Raw genomic sequence first — 23,050 nt, forward strand, 5'->3', positions numbered from 1 at the left:
TAAGGTACAAAGTGGTACTACAAGACGGGATATATAGGACCTTTAAAGTGCAGCGAGTATATATGATCAGACATGAACCTGACTGCATAGTCGAACTGTATATCTCATCACGGCTCATCTGAAGCAATCCACATGGACAGATGAGTCAGTATACACTTACACGCAGTCTGACAAATGAACAGAGATTTCTTCCTTCGCTGTGGAGCTGTCAGATCCTCCACCCCCTCCCATCCTTTCACTACACCCACAACTTGATCCTGGCCAACTGCTTTCTGAGTCCCACATGGTGCAAATTGAATCAAACGCCAGCGACTGTAAGATACACTCAAAACCTCCTCGTTTTAACACTGAATACAAGTTTGATTATCTCTGTGAGTGCAAATGGGCTATTTCCCGTGTATCAAGAAGTGAAAAAGAACAATAGGAGAAAGGTCTAGCTGTTATTTTCCTTTGTTATAATGGTTTGTCCTAATGTGAGAATAAAGACTGATTTTGCTGGTTAATAAGATCCGTTTTATTTCTAATACCAATAAGAATGAGTTTACAGAAAAGAAGAGACAAATCTGCTAGATACAATATCCCTCAAGTGAAAACAACAGATGAATGTATTATTATAATATTTGACTGACTGCTGATCAAGGCCTAGGTCATCTTTTTAATACTCACTTACTGACAGTCCATATCAGCTTTTAAACATGTTAAACATGAATGTAGCACATACTGTTGGTCAGGAAGTGACTCAGAAGATATTGATTTTACTTCTTTCTTCCTCATTATGACTCAAGTACTGTAAGTGTCGAATTTTTTTTTTTTAAAAAAGCAGGTACATAAAGGGATCTTTCTGGTAGTTTTCTTCTGCTTTCAAGTCTGCCCATGACCAGAAAGTACTCCTCCTCTGAACTGGTTTGCAGGTAAAGAGTGGCAGTGATGCAATCTTGTACTTTTTTTTGTTATATGAATCAGGATTCAAGTGCATCATGCTGTATTCTTCATATGAATCACAGTAAATGACACAAAAGATTTACACCAATTGTATGAGTCCATGAAGAGGTCCAGTATGGCTGAGAAAGGCTTCCAAAATAAAGTAAATGTGTTAACACTAAAACAGCAAATATAAATACATCTAGCATCATCTCAGTACAGATCCACAAATTAACCATATAATCACAAGAATAAGCCCTGGCTTAGCTGGTTACATTCAAAATAGCTTTGGATCATCATTTCCCTGCTCAGTTTAGACTTGGCTACAAGGATACACCCTCCTCCTTGATGCCTTCACCAGTACACAGTACAGTACACACACACACACACACACACACACACACACACACACACACACACACACACACACACACACACACACACACACACACACACACACACACACACACACACACACACACACACGCTCACACAGACACCTGCAGAGTCAGTCTTAGTGAGTGGGATGACAGCTCTGCTGCTATGTTGCTGGCCAAAAGACAAGCTGAGACGTTCAACTTCCTAGCTCTCTGTGGTGTCTTGCAGACTTCTACTTATCCTGGCTCCAGGAGTCGTTGTCTGTCCCTCACCAGCCCGGTCTGCGCTGGCTGCCAGAGCTCTTAATGTGTAGTGGGCTTCCTGTTTAATAGCCTCATCTCCAGGGGCCTTGTTTTGCTGGGAAAACTGCCTGGGCTTGTGCAGAGAGCACATCAAGAGAGGTTTGAGCTGCAAAGTGACACAAAAAAAGAAGGAACTCCTTTTCCACCTGCTGAAATAAAAAGAAATCCTGAGGTATTGTAATTTTATCGCTTGATAGTGAAAAATATATATATGATACCTTTAACATTCATAAGAAACACTGTATGCCGCCAGTTTGCCAGTCTTGGGGGTTTAAGATACAGAGGATTTATTTCAATTAGAAGTTGAGAATTGTAGAGAACAAAATTGATGCCATTATTTGAGATGATGATAACAGCTAAAACGACTTCATGAATTCAACTGACTCCTGTAGCGGATGTGTTTGCTGGATTCAGCTAAAAATATCTTGTTTTGATACCAAATCTGGGGCATTGGGACTTGTTGCCGATTCCCACAAGGACTTCATGGAGTTTATATTTGAAGATCAATACTGCGGAGACGAGACACTCCTTCATGATAATTTATGAGTGCATCGGCATACTTCTAAAATAAGCTGAAAACCTTGCTGTGCAGTCTTTGAAGACACATTTGAGATTGATGACTCATTGCTTTAGCAGCTGTAGGTGTTGGAGTGTACATGCTTTGTAGGACAGGATAGTTCAGTCCAGTCACCAGCCTGCCGAGATGATCTCATAGGGACTGAGCGTCAGTTGGCTATTTTTGTTTTGCATATAAAAAAAGAAAAATAATAAATAAATAAAAACATTCTTGGACATTTTTTTTTAATCCCCAAATGAAAAAAATAAATAATAATACAAGTATTTATAATACAAGCATTACTTTACTACTGTATTCATGATTTCTTATGTATCAATTTATTTTGCTGCTGAGGGTGTTTCAGTGAGAAAGATTTAAGTCCATTTTGCAGAAAAGCCTCTCTCACACTTTTACATCTGGAAGCTGCCCTGTACAGCTGCAGTGTAATCTGCTGATGTCAAAGGGGCGTAAAGGGCTTTCCTCAACGGCACCTTTGTTCCCCCCACTTGGATTGTTCCTGCCAGTCCACTTTCTACTGAAAAACCTGCTTCTCTCAAGTTTAAGCCACCAGCTATACTTCTTCATTCGTACCTTCTGCTTTCCTGTTTGAGTTTTGGTTTTCTCACACTGTTCAGACAAAAACTGGATATATATATACAAATAAATAAAAGTGTCTGTGTATACTATAAATTCAGGGATACTGTGTTTAGATGGGAAGGTGTATTGGTTTAATGTCTTAAATAGGTTAAATAATATAAACATGGAGTATATTATCAATATATAGCGTAGTGAAATTTACAACAATGGGTTTGTTGTTGTGTTTTTGACCATAAAGTCTTTTAGGCAAAATTGGACAACAGAGCTGGCTGTGTAGACAAATATGGAATTAACAGCATACTGATATAACTGATGACTGTTATGCACAAATACATATTCCTCATTAAGCTGTCTCTCTCTCTCTCTCTCTCTGTAGATCAGCGAACCCTCCCACTGCGCTCCTCTCAAAGCTCTTATGCAAATCATGCACACACACACACACACACACACACACACACACACACACACACGCACACACGCACACACACACACACACACACACACACACACACACACACACACACACACACACACACACACACACACACACACACACACACACGTACACAGCCCTGTTTACATCACCTCAGAGCACATTGCATTGACTTACATTTCCTAGAGACCTGAACTCACCCTAACCCTAACCACTAATTGGCAAAGCCGTAGCCTTAGCCTAACCTTAAACCAAGTGTTTACCCTAAAATTTCACGATACATATTATGAAGACTTGTTTTTTTGTCCACAATGTGAAGTCAAGTCGCTACAACATGACTATGTACATGTGTTCACAACAGGTACACACACAAAACCCTTCTGGCGAGATCTCAGACCATATAATCACATCGTGACTCACTGTAGTTGATGGCTCTGTATTGGCAGCACTGATACATTCAAAATAAATAGGCACAATGCCTTCAGCAGAGTCCTTCCGTGATGACACCCACGATCATGTTCCACAAACACCTTACTGGTCTGACAGGTTTCAGAGTTCAGAGCGAACATTCAAAGTTGTTTCCCAGTGAAACTTCTGTGAATTATAAATAGCTGACTTTGTATAAATAAAAAAAAATTAAATGTCCATGTTTGAGGGATAGCTCAGGCTTACATAGAAACTCATTTTGGTAAATACTCATCCTCTATGAGGGAATTTATGCATTGAATGTCTGCCTGCTGTACTTGCAGATTTCCCATCTAAGGCCTGGCATCATTCAGTGTGGCTGTAATGAGAGATGGAAGTGGGAGTAGTATGCTGTTTATTTCAACCATCTGTGACTGGCCTGAAAATTCCCTTTAATAGTTTTCTCTGTACTGCTCAGGAAGAAAATGACTGTGCTGCAAGTAGATCTGTGTCATGGAAGGAGAAGCGCTCGTGATTTTAGTCGCAGCGCAAGAAGTCGATTTCTTTTTCAAGTGATTTTTTTTTAATCTCACTGATATTGGGTCTATCAAAAAAAAAAGATGAATTATGAATGTTGCTGCTGCGCTTGTTGAGTAAATATTTTATATTTGTATGTATCTGGCTGATACATTATCTCCTCCTTTTATATTACTGGTTTTATAACAGTTATACTGTGGACTAATTCTCAAGGTGTAGTAATTTATCATTTTGTGGTTTGTACAAAACATGATGCAGCAGATGAGTGGTGGGTATGATATTGAACTACAACTGAAAATATTACATATAGCAACTCAAAATAAAAATGTGTCCTTTTTAAAATGCGTTCAACCCCAACGTGACACCACATAATACATAAGGGCATTGTTGACTTTAAAAGCACTGAATCTTGGATCGGACTGTCCATCAATACTAAAGTGAAGATAAATATTTAGAATTTTTATTTTGTAATTTCCCTGATGCGAATGATTGCCTCCACGGCTCGTCGTCTGAAAATTACCATTAAAACAGACTAAAATTTAATTTCAAATTTTAACTAGAAAAGCAGTAGCATCATTTCCTGAGAGGTAGAATACAGTCAGTGAAGGAAAAAACCCTACAAATGCAATTTTGCTGAAGGCAAGGTTGGTTAAAAGCGGACAGATGTAAGCCAAAGGAAAATAAAAGCAGCTTGAGGGTGATAGGTTGTAATAAGGACACTGTTGATATGAATGGAACTATCTGAGATCAAGCAGACTTTGTATATTTTAGAATTTTTATTTCCACAGTATTTGCATTTAATTCAAGTCCTGTTTTGGCTCTGCAGCTGGGGCATGTGCAGCCGTAGTGTGTTTGTGTGACTATGTGTTTCTTTTCACCACAAACTGAATATTGTCAAAATGTAATAGATAGAGATGGTTACTTCTGTCTCATGACTTCAATTAGTGTCAATTTGTGTTTTTTTGTGTGGAAGTGTAGCATGTCATTTTAGGTGTCAATCTTAGCTAAATTCCCTGAAAAAAATGAAAATTCATAATCCAGCTCTGCAAATGAAAACACCAAGTACAAAACATACACATACAGTACATGAATTCATGCACACTGACTGTCAATAAAACAGCTTTTACCCATTAATTCTGTCACTTGTCTGTGTATCTGTCCATGGTGCTGAAAGAAGAAGTCTTGAGAGGAACAAACAGAGGGAGGCGCTGTTGCTCATTTTACACAGCTACGACAGAAATGTATCATATTGTTAAAACTCAGAGGCAGTTACTGGCAGTCATTTCGGTCTTGAATAGAATTTTCGTTGTGGGGTTTTAATTTGTAAAAGGAGTCCAAAATGAAATTTAAAAAAAAAAGTGACGGTACAATGTAAAGTTAGGAATAATGTGCTATTAAAAACTAAATATGTCCTGTATTGATGTATTCAAACTAAATGTCGTGCTAATTGATCAGAGCTGCAGGTCAAATTGCAGCATTGAGTTATTATAATAATGGCACAAAGATGGATGCAGCAATTCCACCACTATGCACCGTAAACGGCTGTAGAAACCTAAAACTTAAATTTAAATAGCATGCAGCTGCTTAACCTGTGACAACACCTAGTTTCCACATTTTCATGGTGATATTTAACATTATATACAGGACTATAGTAAACCCGAGGGACACATGATTTCTGCCCAGTGTAGTGTTCAGTGACTTTTGCCTTTTTCTATACAGATGCGTGTGCATGTGTGTGTGTGTGGGAGCGAGAGAGAGGGGGCAGCCGTGAAGACACCACCCAACTCTGTCGGGGAGGGGAGGCGGTGCGACTATGTGCAAGGGAGGGTGAGGAAGGAGAGAGAGAGAGAGGGGGGGGGGGGGGGGTGAGATGCTCGTTTCAGCACCGCGGACAGATCCCAGTAAAAGCAGCCAGCAGCAGCGGGTCGCTCCTCTCTAGTGCTTTTAGAAGAAGAAAAAAAAAAATCTGACTTGAGATTTTAACACCTCCTGAAGACAGCAAAAAGCTTTTTTTTTTTTTTTTTTTTTTTTTTTTTCCGAGGACGGGGTTTAGTTTATTCCAGGCGGCATGCCTTTAGTGACAGGCTACAGACAAAATCATTAGAGGACTGTCTGCGCAATCTCTGCGAAGTTTCTCGTTACTGAAAGGCATTGTGCCTCCTCCTGTCAGTCCCACAGCCCGGGAAATCTTCTTGTGTTCAAGGGAAGTTGCAACAGAAAACAAAAGTGACCACATCGCATCAGCACCTTCCTCTGTTTGGACTATATCCTGAAATAAGTTGTTCGACTTTTTCCTCGTTTTTTTTTTTTCCTGGTTGCGTGCGCGTGTGGAGAAGGATTTATATGTGTTGGATAATACTCCCAGAAGCAAAAAAAAAAAAAAAAAAGGCAAGTTTGTATTTTCATTCGGGGTAATAGGCTTCTTTCAGCCTCTGCCGGTTACCCGTGTAATGCTCTTTTCCCAGAGGCGGTGGGAGTCCTATAGCCACTAATGTAAGGCTTTGATGCGCTCAGATACGTTTTTCCTCTCTCGCAACGCTGATTGTTTCCTCATCTAAGTTACCCATCTCAGCCTTTAAAAAAAAAAAAAAAAAATTAAAATTGACAGGGGGACAATCTCGACGGCCACCTCCCTTCCCACGTTTCGACAACTGCTAAAGACTGGGGCGTAATAATGGATGGATAAAAAAAAAAAAAAAGAAGCTTATTCAGATTGTTGTGAGATGAAGTTGGAGGCCCTGCGTCAGAATAACAGAGGACACGGCTCGGGCAACTTTTGACACTGATCCATCGTTGTTTTTTATACTCTTTATTTTTTTTAGACTCGCCGCGCAAAGAGGTGCACAGCCGTTCAGCTGTTTGTAGCTGTTCATGACGGAAACGATGGCGCTGAGTGGAAACTGTAGGACTAACCCCAAAGACCAGGCATCAGTTCAGAACAGTTTCCCAGATGTTGTTGAATTAAACGTAGGGGGTCAGGTTTATTACACGCGTCACTCAACTTTGGTGAGCACCCCGAATTCATTACTTGGTAAGATCTTCTCCTCCAAAAAAGACGCATCTAATGACTTAGCGAGAGACCCCAAGGGTCGTTATTTCATCGACAGAGATGGGTTTTTATTCCGATATGTGTTGGACTACCTCCGAGACAAGCAGGTCGTCCTCCCGGACCACTTCCCTGAGAGAGGGAGGCTCAGGAAAGAGGCGGAGTACTTCCAGCTGCCCGATTTAGTGAAACTCTTGACCCCTGAGGATATCAAGCAGAGCCCGGACGACTACTTCCAAAGCGACTATGAAGATGGGTCCCAGGGCAGCGACCACCGGCAGTGCCCGCCCCCCTCTCTAGTCCCCGCGGATAGAAAGAGCGGCTTTATCACGGTGGGGTACCGGGGGTCGTGCACCACGGGCCGAGAGAGTCAGAGTGACGCCAAGTTCAGGAGGGTACCTCGGATACTAATATGCGGCAGGGTGGCCCTTGCTAAAGAAGTGTTTGGGGAGACTCTGAACGAGAGCAGGGACCCGGATAGGACCCCGGATCGGTACACCTCCCGGTTTTACCTCAAGTTCAAGCACCTGGAGAGGTCTTTTGACATGCTGTCGGAGTGTGGTTTCCAAATGGTGGCCTGCAACTCGTCAGTCACAGCCTCGTTTGTCAACCAGCACACGGAGGACAAGATCTGGTCCAGCTACACAGAATACGTTTTCTACCGTAAGTCACACCTTTGTTCATGTTACAGAAGGTCAAATTACATAAGCATGCACTCACGCACAAACTTGGATCACCGCAAGAAGGCGCACATGGCTTTTCAACTAGCGCGGGAGAGACATTTAATGGGGATGAGTGGGCCTTCCTGGCTGTGCACAACGTTTCTTCTGAAGGATGTGGGTGCAGCAAACACTTTCAGTGTGCGACAAACAGCGCGATCAGACTGCTTTCTATTGTTTCTGTGTTATACAGTGCACTTATTCGAGATATTTTGTAAGTTTGGCTGGGCACGGTCAAAATACTTGTTAATCAACAGCATGCATTTTCATGAGAGACACAGAGAATACAAAAATGCCTTGCAGGTGACTCCACTTGTTTGTGACCTGCAGGTAGCCTGCATGTTTTAGGTTAAAATGCAGGCAGCGTCAAAGTTGGAGTCTCCAGTTTTGTCTGAGCCCTGAGGAACACAACCAATTAGAGATGACTTCTCCTAATTGGGGTTGAGCCAAAGTGTCGTTATCTCCCAATGCAAACAATGGAACCTTTGCAGCAAACACACAACTAACAGGCTAGTTCATATTTTGATCTCGGCGTGTTCAAACCTGTTACAGCATGTTGCAGCATTCGGCGCATTCTTGCAAGCTAGTTTATATTTCATAAGATTTAACCAGATTTGAATAATTTCACTCCCATCTGAGCCACGGCAGTCATCAGAGCAATGACTTGTCAATGCTTACCATTTCTCATCACGGTGCAATTTGCTACTCCACCTCCTCTCTGCTTTCATCCAGCCCATCCTTTCAACTTCTTGCATTTCCTTCTGGCTTTGCGATTGCTGTCCTTCCGTTTCTCCATCTCTGCTGCTCACTAGCTGCTCGGATTCTGGCAGAGTGGTATAGTGAAGAAGACATTGTTACTTTTATATTGGCTCTCATAAGATTTTATGATGCAACAAAATATCCTATATTCTTTGATCTGACGGCGTATAATCTTTTACAACCGCTATAGTGATACAGTGTATGTGCTCAAGTTCTCAGTACCTGAATAAACAACTTCTATGATGAAGCTTTGCCAGCATATTGACACCTGTGGCCATTTTTTTGTGAAGCAATGAAAGATTCTTAAAAAAAAAGGCCTCAAATTTGATTGTTGTATCCCACATTCATAGAGTCCTGCAACATGCTGTGGGAGGATGGATAAGTGCCAGACATATTATTCTGCATTGTGAATTACAAGAAGCTCTGCTAATTTTGTGATATAATGTATCTGACATTGAGCTGTGCAGATATACTGGAACAGATAACACCCCTCATGTTTTCCAAGATAGTTGTTGCTCCCCCCCCCCCTTTAAATGTCTCCTAAATGTACTTCAGTAGCAAGTATGTCAGTATGTGCTTTATGAGTATTTGTTACTATGGGACCCTGTTTTAGTCATAAATTAGTTACCATAACTACCTCAGAGAAGTCAGTTGAACATATGTGAAAATATGTGTTAGTGGTTTTCTATGTTAAAATCCCAAAAGACTGAATCAAGTCTTGTTACATAAGTGAGATGAAACAATGCACACTGTTCTGACTCCTGCTGTAAATAAAACTGGAGAAGCTGCCAACACTTTTTCAGATCATTGTATCAAGACAACTATCATGATATTCACGAATGACTCCGAGTACACTCCTCTTAGATAATATTCAAAACAAGAGTTGTGACCCTGACTAGTCTCTCTGCTAGCACTTGTAAAATGGACATATCTCAGTTTTTTCATGTGTTTAGTGCTGAAGAGATGTGGGTTTTGTTGATATTTGAACACTTTATGAAGACTTAAAATATCCCCTAAAAATGATTGTATCAAACCTGCAAAAAGAACAATCATAATAATCCGTTTGTCTACTGCAGTTTGTAGCAGCAGGCATTCTAGTTCTAAATACCTATTCCATCCTTATTTCCAAGTCATTTGTAATTACAGCACAGATAATTTTGGTACTCTTGGCAACTGTAATGGAGCAGTGGACACTGTTTTGTATTGGTGGGATAAAATTTTCAGTTCAAGAAGAAGGAGATATAACCCACTTCCTAGTACCACTGGCTTTGTTGTTTCGGTTCAAAGCCCAGTCCTCCAGATGTTTGGCATGTGAAAAGTCACGATATGATATGCAAACATCCCTAAAATGCTGATTTTCATGTGGCTAAAAGAAAGCTCAAGTTGTGTTTAATGACATTTTAGAATAATCTCTACAATTCACACACATCCCTAAAATATCTTTTTATTCATCTTGGTCCAAGATTTCCTTTCTAATAGCTGGGACAGGGGCCAGGACCCCTGGTTAGAAATCACTGAATCGTGCGTTCACCACCAGCTTAGGGAAAACCAACCACTGCCAGCCCCATAAATCACATGAGTCAAATGATCACATGGTCACAGAGCAAACAGAACTTTAAAAAACACACACACACACACACACACACACACACACACACACACACACACACACACACACACACACACACACACACACACACACAACACACACACAAGAACGATTTGCTGGGCTGGGTCCAGGCTAAATGAGCTCTACATTAACGGCCTGCATGAAACACAATGACTGGATGGCTCTTGGCTCTCATAACCCCCATAAGTAGCACTAACAAGCCAAATCAAGTGGTGGTGAGGGCTGCTGACACACACACACACACACACACACACACACACACACCTTGCTAATGCAATATCTAGCAGTGTGTCTGCGGGCCGCCTCTGCAGACCTCCTCTTGCTTACTGACAAACAACAACTGCTCTCTGGCTTTGTTGACAAATGCTCAGCTTGTTACTGGCTTCACACTCACAAGCGAGGGCGCAAACAGTGGCAGATGTGTTGGGCCCGTACCTCGTTGCACACGGCCACACAGAAGCCTACATGCAGCTACGCAAAAGAAGTACACACTCACGCAGAGGCAAGAGTAATGCGGGTAATCAGGCGTAGTCACAGAGGCAGGTCTGCACACACGGACAGACACGAGGACACAAATGCACACAGGTAAGCATGCGTGCACACAGAGAATCATGCAGGGAGTTTGTTTAATGCTGCAGTCACCCAGTGGATTAAATGCAGTCACTGACCGTCTCTTGTTTATCTACCTGTCACATTTTTGGCCCGCTCAATCCCCCTCCCCACCCTCCCCCCCACACACACACCCCTCCTCATCCTCCCGCATCCTCGCTCGCTTTCCCTGTCTTTTCTCTCTCTCTCGTCTCCTTTCATGTCTTCTCATTTCTCTCTAGTCAATCATACCCGGCTTTTCTCTCTCCCCTTGGTTCCCGCCTTCCCTCTCCCCGGCTTCATTTTGCTCTTTGCGCCTCGGGGGCAAGGAGCGCTGTGGCGGCACCAGTTGCCTTTACATGCCTCACTGCACCGTCACGCCTCCTGTCTTGCTTCTTATTCATATCTCTGTCGATCTGTCTGTCTTCATGATTGGTTATTTACTTTCACCTTCAGCTCTCTCATTCCACGGTTTAGGTATTTTGTCTGCCTCTTTCCGTTTGTGCCTCTCCTTACAACACCTTCTGTTGGCCATACTGGAGACACAACAGCAACAACTGATTGTACTCCTCACATTGTGTTTAGATTTTCTGGACGAGCTAAACAAAAGTATAACTACATACTTTTGATCTGGGGCTGTTCTTTTGTGTTGCGTATGTTACAGACAACAGTGGGCTTTTAAATTTTTTTTGCAGCGGTTGGTCTTTTCCTGTTTCAAAATGGCAACGCCTCTGTGCACTGGCAAGATCCATAAATAAATTATTTTCCTATCTTGGTGTGGAAAAACATCAGCAGCCCGGACAGAGCCATGCACTTCACCTTACTGAACATCTTTAGGGTTAATTATAACATCGCCTGCAAGCCGGGTTTTCAAAACTTTACTGCTCGACATCACTAATACTTATCTGGCTGAATGGGCATCTTTGTGAAAGAGGAGTGGAGGCTGTTATGGCATTACTTTAACGCCCATTGTTTGTGATGAGCTATCCAATATTCAACTGTTCATACAGCTTTGGCCACGAATGTAGTTGTGAGTCATCTACTTTTAGCTCTCACATAGGGTGGCTTTTCATTTAAACCCTGTTGCTTATTTTGGTCAGCTGAGCATCTTTTGAGAATCCAGTAGAGAAAAAGGCCACTGTGTTACAGGAAGCTAAATCTGGGAGCAAACTGACCTGATTGGAAGATTCACTGTAATATTTTCCATTTATATATCTGTCTACAGGGACCTGCATCACGGTGATGTGAAAAAATAAGTACATCCACAGAAATTGTTGGCCTTTTTGACCTATGTGTACAATAAAACCTCTGTACTTAAACTACACAATTATCTTTTTCAATCCTTTGTTCAATATAAATAGTAATAGCTATAATATTAGTCTGTGGAAAATGTAAGCACACCTTTGTCTAAGCTACTATTGCCCCCTTCAGCAGAAATAATTGCCTATGTTAATAATGTTTTGCTGACCACTTTTCCATGTAGAATTCCCTCAGTTGATGAAAAAAATTACTTAAATAAATCCCGAGGCAGCGAATAAGCTCCAGACCAGAACATTTCCACCTCCATGCCGCACGGGTGGAAAAAAGTTCTTCTCCTTATAAGCTGCCTTTGGTCTGTGCCAAAAATGTCTGATGGTACTGTTCCGAAACATCTCAATCATTAATTCTCTGGTCCAGAGCACATTATTTAAAAAGGCCTGGTAGTTGTCTGTATGTTCACTGAAAAACTGCAGTTTTGCTCTGATGTTCTTTTATGCTTCTCAAATTTGTGCAATCTCTTTCAGACTGAAGACTTGTGCCCTTTGACATCAACAGTTGTAAGAGTTATCTGCAGTTCCTGTGATAAATTTAGGGATGTTCTTCTTCTTTTTGAATCTTACAGTTCACTCATGGGTTAAAGACATGGAAAAAAATTGCCGATTGAAATCTACAGCTCTTAAAGATGACGTTCCTCACAGTGGAAGGATTTATTTCAAATAATTTGGAGCTTTTTAGATCATGGTCCAATGACACTTCAATAGCAAAAAAAAAACAAGAAAAAAAAAGAACACCAGTCACTAGATGTCAGAAGTTTAAAAAAGACAGGCTCACTTTTATTAATAGGCATATTTCAAAGATAATCAAATGTTTGCTTGTTAAAATATGATGAAAAGGTCTAAAACGGGGGTGTCAAACATACGGCCCGCGGGCCGGATCCGGCCCGCCAGGGGGTCCAGCTCAGCCCGCCGGATGACTTTGCGAAGTGTGAAAATTACAGAAAGACATAAATTGCATTTCTATGAGAATATGGAGGTTTATGAGTACAAACGTTTTGTAATTTTTTTTAATCGATCCAGTAATTGCTTCAAAAACAGCGTAAATGCGATGTCTGCTCCCGAGGCAGAAGTGCTCGCTGCTCGCTTTGTGACGCGTTTGACGTCAAACGCGTCACAAAGCGAGGGAATCTGCAGAGGAGAGCCGGGGCAGATAAACAGTGGGCTGATGTCTGAGTTTTTGCTCTTTATGTTTCTAGTTTATTGTAGAAAGACCTTAAAATAGGGTTTATCATCCAAAAACCTTCACCAATGATTTAAACATAGAGAAATATTGTTGTTATGTATGCGTTATTATGCTATGATTTTACTGGTCTGGCCCACTTGAGATCAAAGTGGGCAGTATGTGGCCCCTTAACTAAAATGAGTTTGACACCCCTGGTCTAAAACTTCCATGCAATCAACACATTTTTTGGGGATAAAGCGCTTTGCTTAAGGGCTCTACAACAGGAGTTGTAAAGGTAATTCACTTTCCATTCCCAATTTGAGTGACACAACTTTGCCAGCTTAGATTTACAACTCTGAACCTCCTTTATCTCTTTCAATCCTCTTTTTGCTTGCTATCTGTTGCACTGGATTCCACACTCCTCTGATTGCACCTATCAATCTCTTATCGGTTATTCAAATTCAACATGGCCTCTAAACCCCTAGAAGGCAAAATGTTTTTACCAATTTGTTGCAAGGCCAGAGTGACTGATAATTAATCATTTCTGTTGACAGTTGCTTCAGTGAAATCACCGTAGGGCATCACAGAGCTGACCACAACAGAACCATCCAACAACACAATAACATCCACATGGCAAAAAAAAAAAAAAAAAAAAAAAGGACACATTTTCTAAAGTCTGCTGATATGAGATATGAAAATCCTAGTTTCTGGCTCAGGTTGTATTTTCCCATGCAGGCTTTATTTGTACTGCATCAGAACATGCCAGCGAGTGAATTATGTGCCATCACAAATGGCCACTTTCATATGACCATGTAGGCTGGTGTGTGACACACTGTGCCATTAGCTTGTTCCACACAGATGAATAACTCTTTGTGTGGCAAATTTGTTTTGGCAGGTGGCAGCGGTTATGGTCTGTGTATGTGTGTGTGTGTGTGTGTGTGTGTGTGTGTGTGTGTGTGTGTGTGTGTGGCCTCAATGCATGACCCATGTTGCACTATCTGAGGCATTTGCACACCCGTGGAGCCGCTAGCTAAACACACCTGCACTCCGCCAGCCCCTTACACACAAACACACGCTGGCACACGTACATACACCCACTGGCAGACGCATGCTCATCACCATATGAAACAACATCACGCTCATCCTGCGAGCTTCTCCCAGACCAGCCACTGATGGCATTAGCAGCAGCGACCCCATGCTGCAGGCCTGTAGGAAGTGATTAGCCGAGCAGCAGACAGGCCATGACAGCTCTGAGGAGAGTCTTGATAGGGGCAGCTGCTACCCTGGCCTCAGCTCCACAGGGGGAGTCCACCACCACACACCTCAACTCTGCATTATTATGACCGAGACAGAACGGAAGGGGAGACGAGGAAGATGGAGAACACTGCTTGATGTATGAACGAAGAGACAAACACGGCTATTCTTCTGACTGACTCCCCTGCACTCTATTGATGCTGCAATTAGGACAACCACGACCACCATTACAATTGTATAAGAAGTGTTACTTTTATACTGTTTATATATATATATTAAATATGACAGTATTTATACTATATATATATATATATATATATATATATAGTATAAATACTGTCATATTTAATACCACTACAACCAATAAGATTGACACAAATACAGCTGCGGTACTGTCATACCAGTGGCTGTTTTACTGTTACTACAACCACTGATCTAAATTTATATTATAGTTTTAAAACCAACAACCAAAAAGTACTTTAGAAAGGAATACAAAAAAACAGTTCCCCAAAACATTATGCAAATTAGAATAAAATCAAGGTCAGAACCAAAAATGACACCAATAAGAATTAATTTATTATTTATGTTTATTTATTTATTTATGTGAAAGCTTAACAAAAATATGAATTTGAAAAGATGATGCATATTTAGCCTTTTAAATGTATCAACCTTCAAGGCAACATAAATGATAGTTTGCTATCAAAGGTACAGAACTCCCAGCTACAGTCTATGCAGTAATATTGGGCCCATTTAAAAAAAACTAAAAAGACTCCACTTGCAGAATAGTGTATTTACAGGGTTATATATATACTGGACATATGGATTTGTTTTCTTACTACTGGCTTTTACAGTCATATGTTGTTTTGCAGGGTTAAAGCTAAATGAAACTGGCACGAGACTGCCTTTTTTTCCCAGTAAGAAATAGAGATGCTGCATTTTGTACAAGCTGTAGGCAAGGAAGATACTTTTGACTGAGGCAAGAATACAGAGAAGACATGAAAGCAGAGATGACCCTCTCCTTTCCTCGCCAAAAATGTTTAAAAAGACACTGGGAATATTTTTCCGTTAGAAGAAACAACATTTAATATAGTAAGTGTTAATTCTGTTTTGTCAAAAAAATGCATTATTCATTTAAAGCAGCAGTAGAGCCGGGAGAGGGAGATATGATCTGTGAATGAAAAGATTTGGAAGAGGGAGTGATATGGGTTATATGAAAGTAAGGGGAGGACAGGATAGAAGAAAGAATAGAAAAAGGGCAAATGGGTCACAGAAAGAAGATGGACTCTCTTGTTTGTCCAGCCTCCCCTTGACCTTCTCCCCTGGAAGCTTAGTGTAGCTACGTAACGTAGATTCCCATAATCCCCATCCCTTGGAGGATACAGGGAACTACAGAGCTCTGAAAGAAAAAGAGAGTGAGAAAGAGAAAAAGAAGAGGAAGTGAACACTGGGGCATCAACAACAAGCTTCCCTAAGTCCTCTGCGCCTCTCTCCTCTCCTTGTCGTCTATCAGTCCATTTTCCATTCCTCTGTGACTCTCGACACTCTATTCTCACTGTGGTGGTGGGCACAGTTGATATAATGCTGATGCTCTTCCCCTGTTGTGTTGGAATAAGAGCTCTGTGGTGCGACGAGGTGTGGAGCGCTGCTATAATGACAGAAACTGCAGCCGGAGAGCGTCTTCACTCGCTCAACTCACCGGCTGGCTCCTGCAATGCATCAATGCTTTAATAGCTCCGCTACGCGAGAGCCCAGATTGGCTGAAAACACAATGTAAGGGATACACAGAATTTCGATTGCATCTGTAATTGCATCACCTAATCACGGCAACATCTGTTTTCACCCTGGGAGTGCATGTCACAGTTCAGATTAATGTCTGCTGCCTTTTGTTCAAATTTCTCAAGCAGAGGATTTGGTGTAAAGAATCAAATACATCTAGTTCGGAAAATGTTGATAATAGGTGAGTTTGTTTACATGTAACTTCTGAGTGCTGTTAGAAAATGTTCCTTGATATCTTGGGTTCTTCAAGAATGAGGCCATTAATCGATTAGTTGATTGACAGAAAATTAATTGCGAACTATTTTGATAATCGAACCGTTTTGAGTTCTTTTTTTTTTTATAAAAAAAATGCCATAATTCTCTGATTCTAGCCTCTTAAATGTGAATATTCTCTGCTTCCTCAAGTCCTCCATGATAGTAAACTGACTATCTTTTGGTTTTTAGACTGTTAGTCCAGACAAAACAGGACATTTTAGGCTGCATCTTTTTGGGCTGTGGGAAGCACTGGGCAACATTTTTCACTATTTTCTGACTTCTTAAAGAGCTAACAGTTAATGGATTGACAGAGAAAAGAATCGACAGATTGCTCGATAATATAAATTATTTGCGGTCCTAATTAATATTAATGACACAATTTCACAGTTTGGGATCAATTCTTAGTCCTCTGTCCCTCATTAGAATCACACATTGCCACTCAAACAGCAGTTGCCCACAGCTTGATGGAGCATACGGTCATATGGCTGTAATTTCATTCCACAGCGCTTTATATCTTCCGAGGGCAGAATGTCAGTGGCATTTCATTTGTAGCAATGAAGTCTTTATGTCCATTAAGAGAGTGTGAGGCAGTAATGTAGTAACTCCAGAGGAAATTAACTCCGGTAGAAATTACAATCGTAATTTGTGATACAAGCCTCATCAGGATCTTTGATAAAAAATGTACCATCATAGTTGGTACAGGGGAGAGAGGGGAGCATTTAGTTTCTATATCGGTTATCATAATAGGAAAAGTTGCAAATAAATGTCAAAAATCTCACGGTGTTGTAGAGTTGGAGAGGATGGGACAAATGATTGTTCTCATGCTATCACCGTTACATTTCCTCTTAGACGGATACCTGAGACTGATTATTAGTCATAACAGGTACACTTCCAGAGAACAGTGTGGAGGCATTTACAGACATTTTTTGATAATCACAAAGGCCTGGTGTACTGCATTAAAATTGTGAAATGGTCTTTAGCAGGCAGCACCTGAAGTTATGCCACTGCAGAGGATTATTCCAACACTACACTAGGTCTCATTAGTAATCCCTTTGTGTCATTTTAGAGTACTCAGCTGCTTGCCAGAGCATACTGTCATCGCCATTTCATCCCTAAGTAGCTGTGAATCTCCCTGTCCATTACAACACACACGCATAGGCATCTGCTCGCCATGCAAGCACACATGACCCACCCTCCCCCACACTTGGAGGTTAATTTATACAAACAGCTCACAGATGAAAAATGGCTCCCATTAGAGGAGGTATTATAAATCAGACCGCTCACTTAAACACACTCACTGTGTCTTAATATCTCTGCAATCTCTTTGGTGGCGTGTTGTGTCTCTTCTGTCCATTGCGGTGAAGTAGGATAGATTTTGTTTAACGGCTCTGGATTCATGACTAAGTGCTGCACACCAAGCACACTAACTATTAGACACCCCGTGCTATTATTGAGCTGCACCTCCAGTCACCTCATGGCCAAAAACTTTGTCTTTAATCTGTTTGCTTTGCTTTCATCTGCAGCTCCCTTTTAAGACTGAAGGGGATTTAGAGGGCAAGTCTATCAGAGCGGGATCAAAGTTCTCACCTGAACCCGTGAGTTCAGCTCTCTCCATTCCCTAGAAAGCCAAACTTAGCAGCAGCGCGGGCGGATGCACGTTCTTACTGAGGCTGCAGCCTGTCCCATATGTGCAGGACTGCGGTTCACCAAGAGAATAAATACAATTCTGTGGAGTTATTTGTTCATCTTGTACAGTCAGTACAAAGGCAGTCACTTCTTCTTCAAAAAAAATAATTAACTACAACTAACGCAGAGTTCTCCAAAATAAATGTACTCTACCCATACAGCCTGCAGGGTTTATACAGGATACACGAGGTTATGGGCTGTCCAAAACGATGCTCTAGATTATTTGACATTATTCCAGATTTTTTAATCCAAAATGATTCTGCACATTACTTCTCAGATGATTTGCAGCATTTTTTAAGCATGGCTCACCAGCTTTCTTCATTAGACAAATAAAACAATGGCCTTGTTGATTTATGGGTAACCATGTATGTGGTGATTGAGAAAAACAGGGCATTTTAAGAATATCCCCTGCTGGAGTAGATGGCATGGCCTGTTGTGCTGCTGACACACTTTAAATTAGAACGGATCATTAAGGATTGTTTTTCCCTTAACATTTAAACAATAGTTTAAATTTCACATCTTATAAATGTAAAGAACTGATACACCGGGGCTCACTAAGAGAAAGCAGAACTAAAACCTGAATATTTGGGGAAAGTAGCCCAAAGTTATCATTCAGATCTGCACATATAAAGGCCTTTCACACCATGACTACAACAACAACAAAAACACAGGAATTTTAGACCAAATTTTTCTGGTACACACTAATCAATTAATTTCACAGACCAGTGGAAAAGTATTACACATAACACACGAGTGTAGAAAACAAATAAAAAACAACTCTGGAGGAGCACTTTTGGGATAATAATAAATAAAGAAGAAAACATCAGCCTCAGATCAGTTATGGTTTTGCTTGATCAAACATCAAGTGGATTTGAAGAGTTTGAGGTTATATTTTCTGTCTCATAGCAATGATGATTTATCAAAAATAATAATTATAATACAAAAAACAAGAGCCTCTGCTATCATCCCATTGAGCCCACACTCCTGTTTACTATTCATGCTGTAATGAAATATTGAGTGCTTTTCACAGAGGGCTGCGCAGTCTGTGTGACTTCCCCAAAGTGGTGCTGGATGTTTGTTTGCAAAAGTAATGGGTTGCTACCTGGGGTCCTATGTACACATACTACCTGTATAATGGTCTCCTAAGCACACAGGCCAGTATTAATTGTGTGTAGAGGATGATTTGCTGGCTCTGAACCTGTGTGATTATGGTCCATAGACAGGAGGTCTGTTGGCAAATTGTTTTTGCAGGACAACAGGAAGTGCATTGGGGTATAAACACTCGAACAGCACATACGCACAAACGCACACACTTGCATGCATTAAAGCGATAAGATCAGACAGCAGTCTAGCCCAGAGACACATTGTTTACTGACAGATTAACCTGTTCAAAGCTTTAGAGGGATTAGTAAACCGTGTGTGTCTTTCTACGTCAACACAACCAATGTAGCAACACAAACCACCAGTCCGGTCTGCAGGCCTGCATGTATGTTTGTATCTGCCATAGACCACCAGAGACTGACAGTCTCTGACAGTCTCAGTCTGGTCTCCGGAGCATGGTGAGGCTCATTTGTACACGAACAGGCTCGTGTGTGCTGGGATGAGAAACAAGCAAATGGAGCAAGACAATTATCTACATCCATCACCTCAGAAACTCATTTAGCCAATTAAATCTGTTACAGGCTGACATTTAGGTGCAATGATCCCCTTTAATAATTAAAATTCTCTCTTTCATGCCTACACACACACACACACACACACACACACACACACACACACACACACACACACACACACACACACACACACACACACACCAACACACTACGCTTCACGCTGTTAAAATGGTGGGATCAGAGCAATAATGTAGTTGTCGCATAATATAATGACATGTCCTTGTTCAAGAGCAAATCTCATTCACCTTGATTAGGCCTTTGTGTGTGTTGTATGTTCCTGAGTGTGTGTGAGGTGGAACGGAGGACACTGGACTCCTCTGATCTCACTCTCCTGTTTTCATGCAACACCCATTAAGAAATGTCACTCTGCCTTCCGTCCTCAGACATCACTCACTCTTCTGAGCAGATCGTCTCCACTCTTTTTCTTAACTACACCCAGCCTCACTTCTCTTTCACGCATGAATTAGCTGTGCTTTGTTTTGTTTTTTTTCAGCAAGAGATTGTACAGTTGGAGGGATGTGCCAGATTGTGCAGACAAACAAACCAAAAATAGGCTAGAAAACACGAAGTCAAAGATAAATATGCATATTGAGTTTGTCAACCAATGAGACCAAAACTGAAGATTGAGAATAAATATTCAGGGTGTGTTTGCTGAAGAAACTTTGCAACTAAAAATCTTTTTAAACACTTTTTTGGGGCTTTAATGTTAATAACTCCTCAAAGCTATTAGAAGGCTTTGCCTCATTTGTTTTATCATCAGGTGATTTTGCTGTAACACTTGGAGCATCACAATGCCGTGCTGCTTGATACAACACATGGGCTCTCGGTATTTGTTGAAGTGTCCAGCGTGCAGCATGTAAAACCAATGGCGCATTATGTCCAATGATAGAGTCAAAAGAGGAGGCAGAAAGGAGAACACAAAACACTGGTGAATGAAAGAAGAAGAGGAAAGGAGCAAGAACAGCAGAGAAGAAAAGAACATGTCTTCCTCAAGTTTCTGTTAACCACACACAAACATCGATTGGATATCCAGTCTGGTACACAGCTAACTATCGAGTGACAGTGTTAGTGTATGTGTCTCCTGATGTTGCAAAGTCATCAGTTATTACCATTTTAAAGCCGACAAACTGCTTTGCTAAATTATCAGTAGATACTCAAATTTGGCTCACTGGCAACATAGAAATATGTTCTGGACTGAAATCTACGTGTGGGCGTAGAGTATATATGCCACAAGCATATTTGTTTTTGTTTTTTTGTGTTTCTTCTCAGGTCTCACCTTCCTGTTCCGTATCTGCTGCTGCTTTAAGCATTTGACTCTCAGCCAGTCGCGCAGATCAGATGTTTTTCAGTTTTCTCTGGAGCATTTAAAGGATCAAGGTGCTGGGCTGAGAGCACAGCCTTCTGTCTTCCGTAAACAATCTCTGGCTGGTGTTTTACTGATTTCAAACATCACACAGTGCACAGAGTGGTATAGCTGCCACTGCTCGAGCTGCCGGCAGACGTTTTGTATTGCTGTTTCTTTCACTGGACTTACTGCTCTGAGCATCGGTCTCACTCTATAGTCCTTTATTAACCCTCCTCTGTCCCTCTTTTTCTTTCCCCGTCTGTCCTCCACTGACAGCTGGAGGGTTTAGGTGCTGTTGTCACTGCTCCAGGCATTTATCTCCTTGTGACTGTCCCTCTGTCTGTATTTGCCTCTCATCTGCCCTCGTCATCCTGCAAGATCTGGGTTTAGCTGTGATTTGGCTCTGTTAGCGTTGTTGCCATTGCTTTCGATGCTCTGTCTTTATCTTTTTCTTTTTCTCTCCAAGTACCCAAGGAGTAAAATCAGCAGGAGCTAGAAAAAACAGTCCTGCTGTTCTTTTTTTTTTTAGTCTATTCTGTTGTTTTATTTTCTGATCCTTCCTCACACACTGTGGGCTCAGTTTTTCTCTTGTTTTTTCCATTAGATCTTCATGTAGTCTTGAGTGGTTACTAATACCAAAGAGACAGGGGAGGGTCACAACAAGCAAGAGAAATGAAAATAGAGTTACCCTCCGCACACAAGGTGCACTTCTCGGCAATTTGCAACTCTTACATTCAACCTATTAACATAAATGCTTGGCTTAACCGACCAGACATGTCGGTCCTCCAACACTGCAAAATAAACCTCTAAAGGTCAGCACAGGAAGGAAGAGTAGGACTAGGAGTCAGATGTAAGTGAGGCTGGGTTCCTAGTTAGGTGTATTTCTACACCCAATTAGGAGGCATTGCTGCCCAAGTGTGAAATGAGAAAAGTTGGAGAAAAGGTCATATTTTGAGTAAATTTTTCAGGTCTCTCTGGCAACTTCTTATTGTATCTTAGCATATTTGCACCCTAAAGCACCTGCCACTGCAAAATGACTGAATCAGCTTTCGTTTCTACTACATGCAGTTACTTTGATCTTTGGAATTCTGACCTTATAGTCCAGTGATCCAATGTGATCTCTGTTCTTCTATCATTCAATACTTTCTTGCATGAAAACACAGAAGAAAAATGTAATTTCAAAACAGCAAAAGCTCGTATGTTTTCAGAGCTCTGCATCCTGCTCCTCGTTTCTGCCTGAGGCTAGTGGCTCCAGGCTGCATTAACTGCTACACCTGAATCTACGGCCGGACTGTTGGGAGTTGAGTGGCATTGTGGATCATGTCAATATAGTGTGTTAAGTATACAAATTAAAATAATCTGCAAAGCTAAATCAGTACGGTAGCCTTTTTATGCTCAGGTAAAATAATATTTGATTTAATTTTGGATATTCATCGCATTTTTTTTTTTTTTTTTACATGAAGCTGGTGATCTTTGATGAGAGTCCGTCCAGTCCAGCTGCAGCAAACTATGCACATAACCCAGATGCCCTTTTACCCACCCACGTCCTCCAGCTCTTCCTGGGGGATCCTGAGGTGCTTCCTGGTTAGATGGGATATTTAATCCCTCCACCATGTTTGGAGTTTGCCTCAGGGTCTTCTACTTCTATCAGGTGGACGTGCTCAGAGTGCCTTCACAGGGAGCCAGCGTCCTATACTGGGAAATCAAAC

General features: G+C 41.3%; 1 protein-coding gene across 1 annotated transcript in view; it reads left to right on the forward strand.

Moving 5' to 3' along the window:
• The first annotated feature begins 6,002 nt into the window (after positions 1-6,002).
• Positions 6,003-23,050, forward strand: part of kctd16b (potassium channel tetramerization domain containing 16b) — an 83,241-nt gene continuing 66,193 nt past the window's right edge. Inside the window, exon 1 of the mRNA XM_069146047.1 lies at positions 6,003-7,838. Within this exon, the coding sequence (XP_069002148.1) occupies positions 7,001-7,838 (838 nt within the window). The 5' untranslated portion in view covers positions 6,003-7,000. The remainder of the gene's footprint in view (positions 7,839-23,050) is intronic.

Source organism: Embiotoca jacksoni, unplaced genomic scaffold (genome assembly GCF_022577435.1).
Source record: "Embiotoca jacksoni isolate LCO1_2020_lvr unplaced genomic scaffold, fEmbJac1.0.p SCAF_13, whole genome shotgun sequence".
Classification (NCBI taxonomy): Eukaryota; Metazoa; Chordata; class Actinopteri; family Embiotocidae; genus Embiotoca; species Embiotoca jacksoni.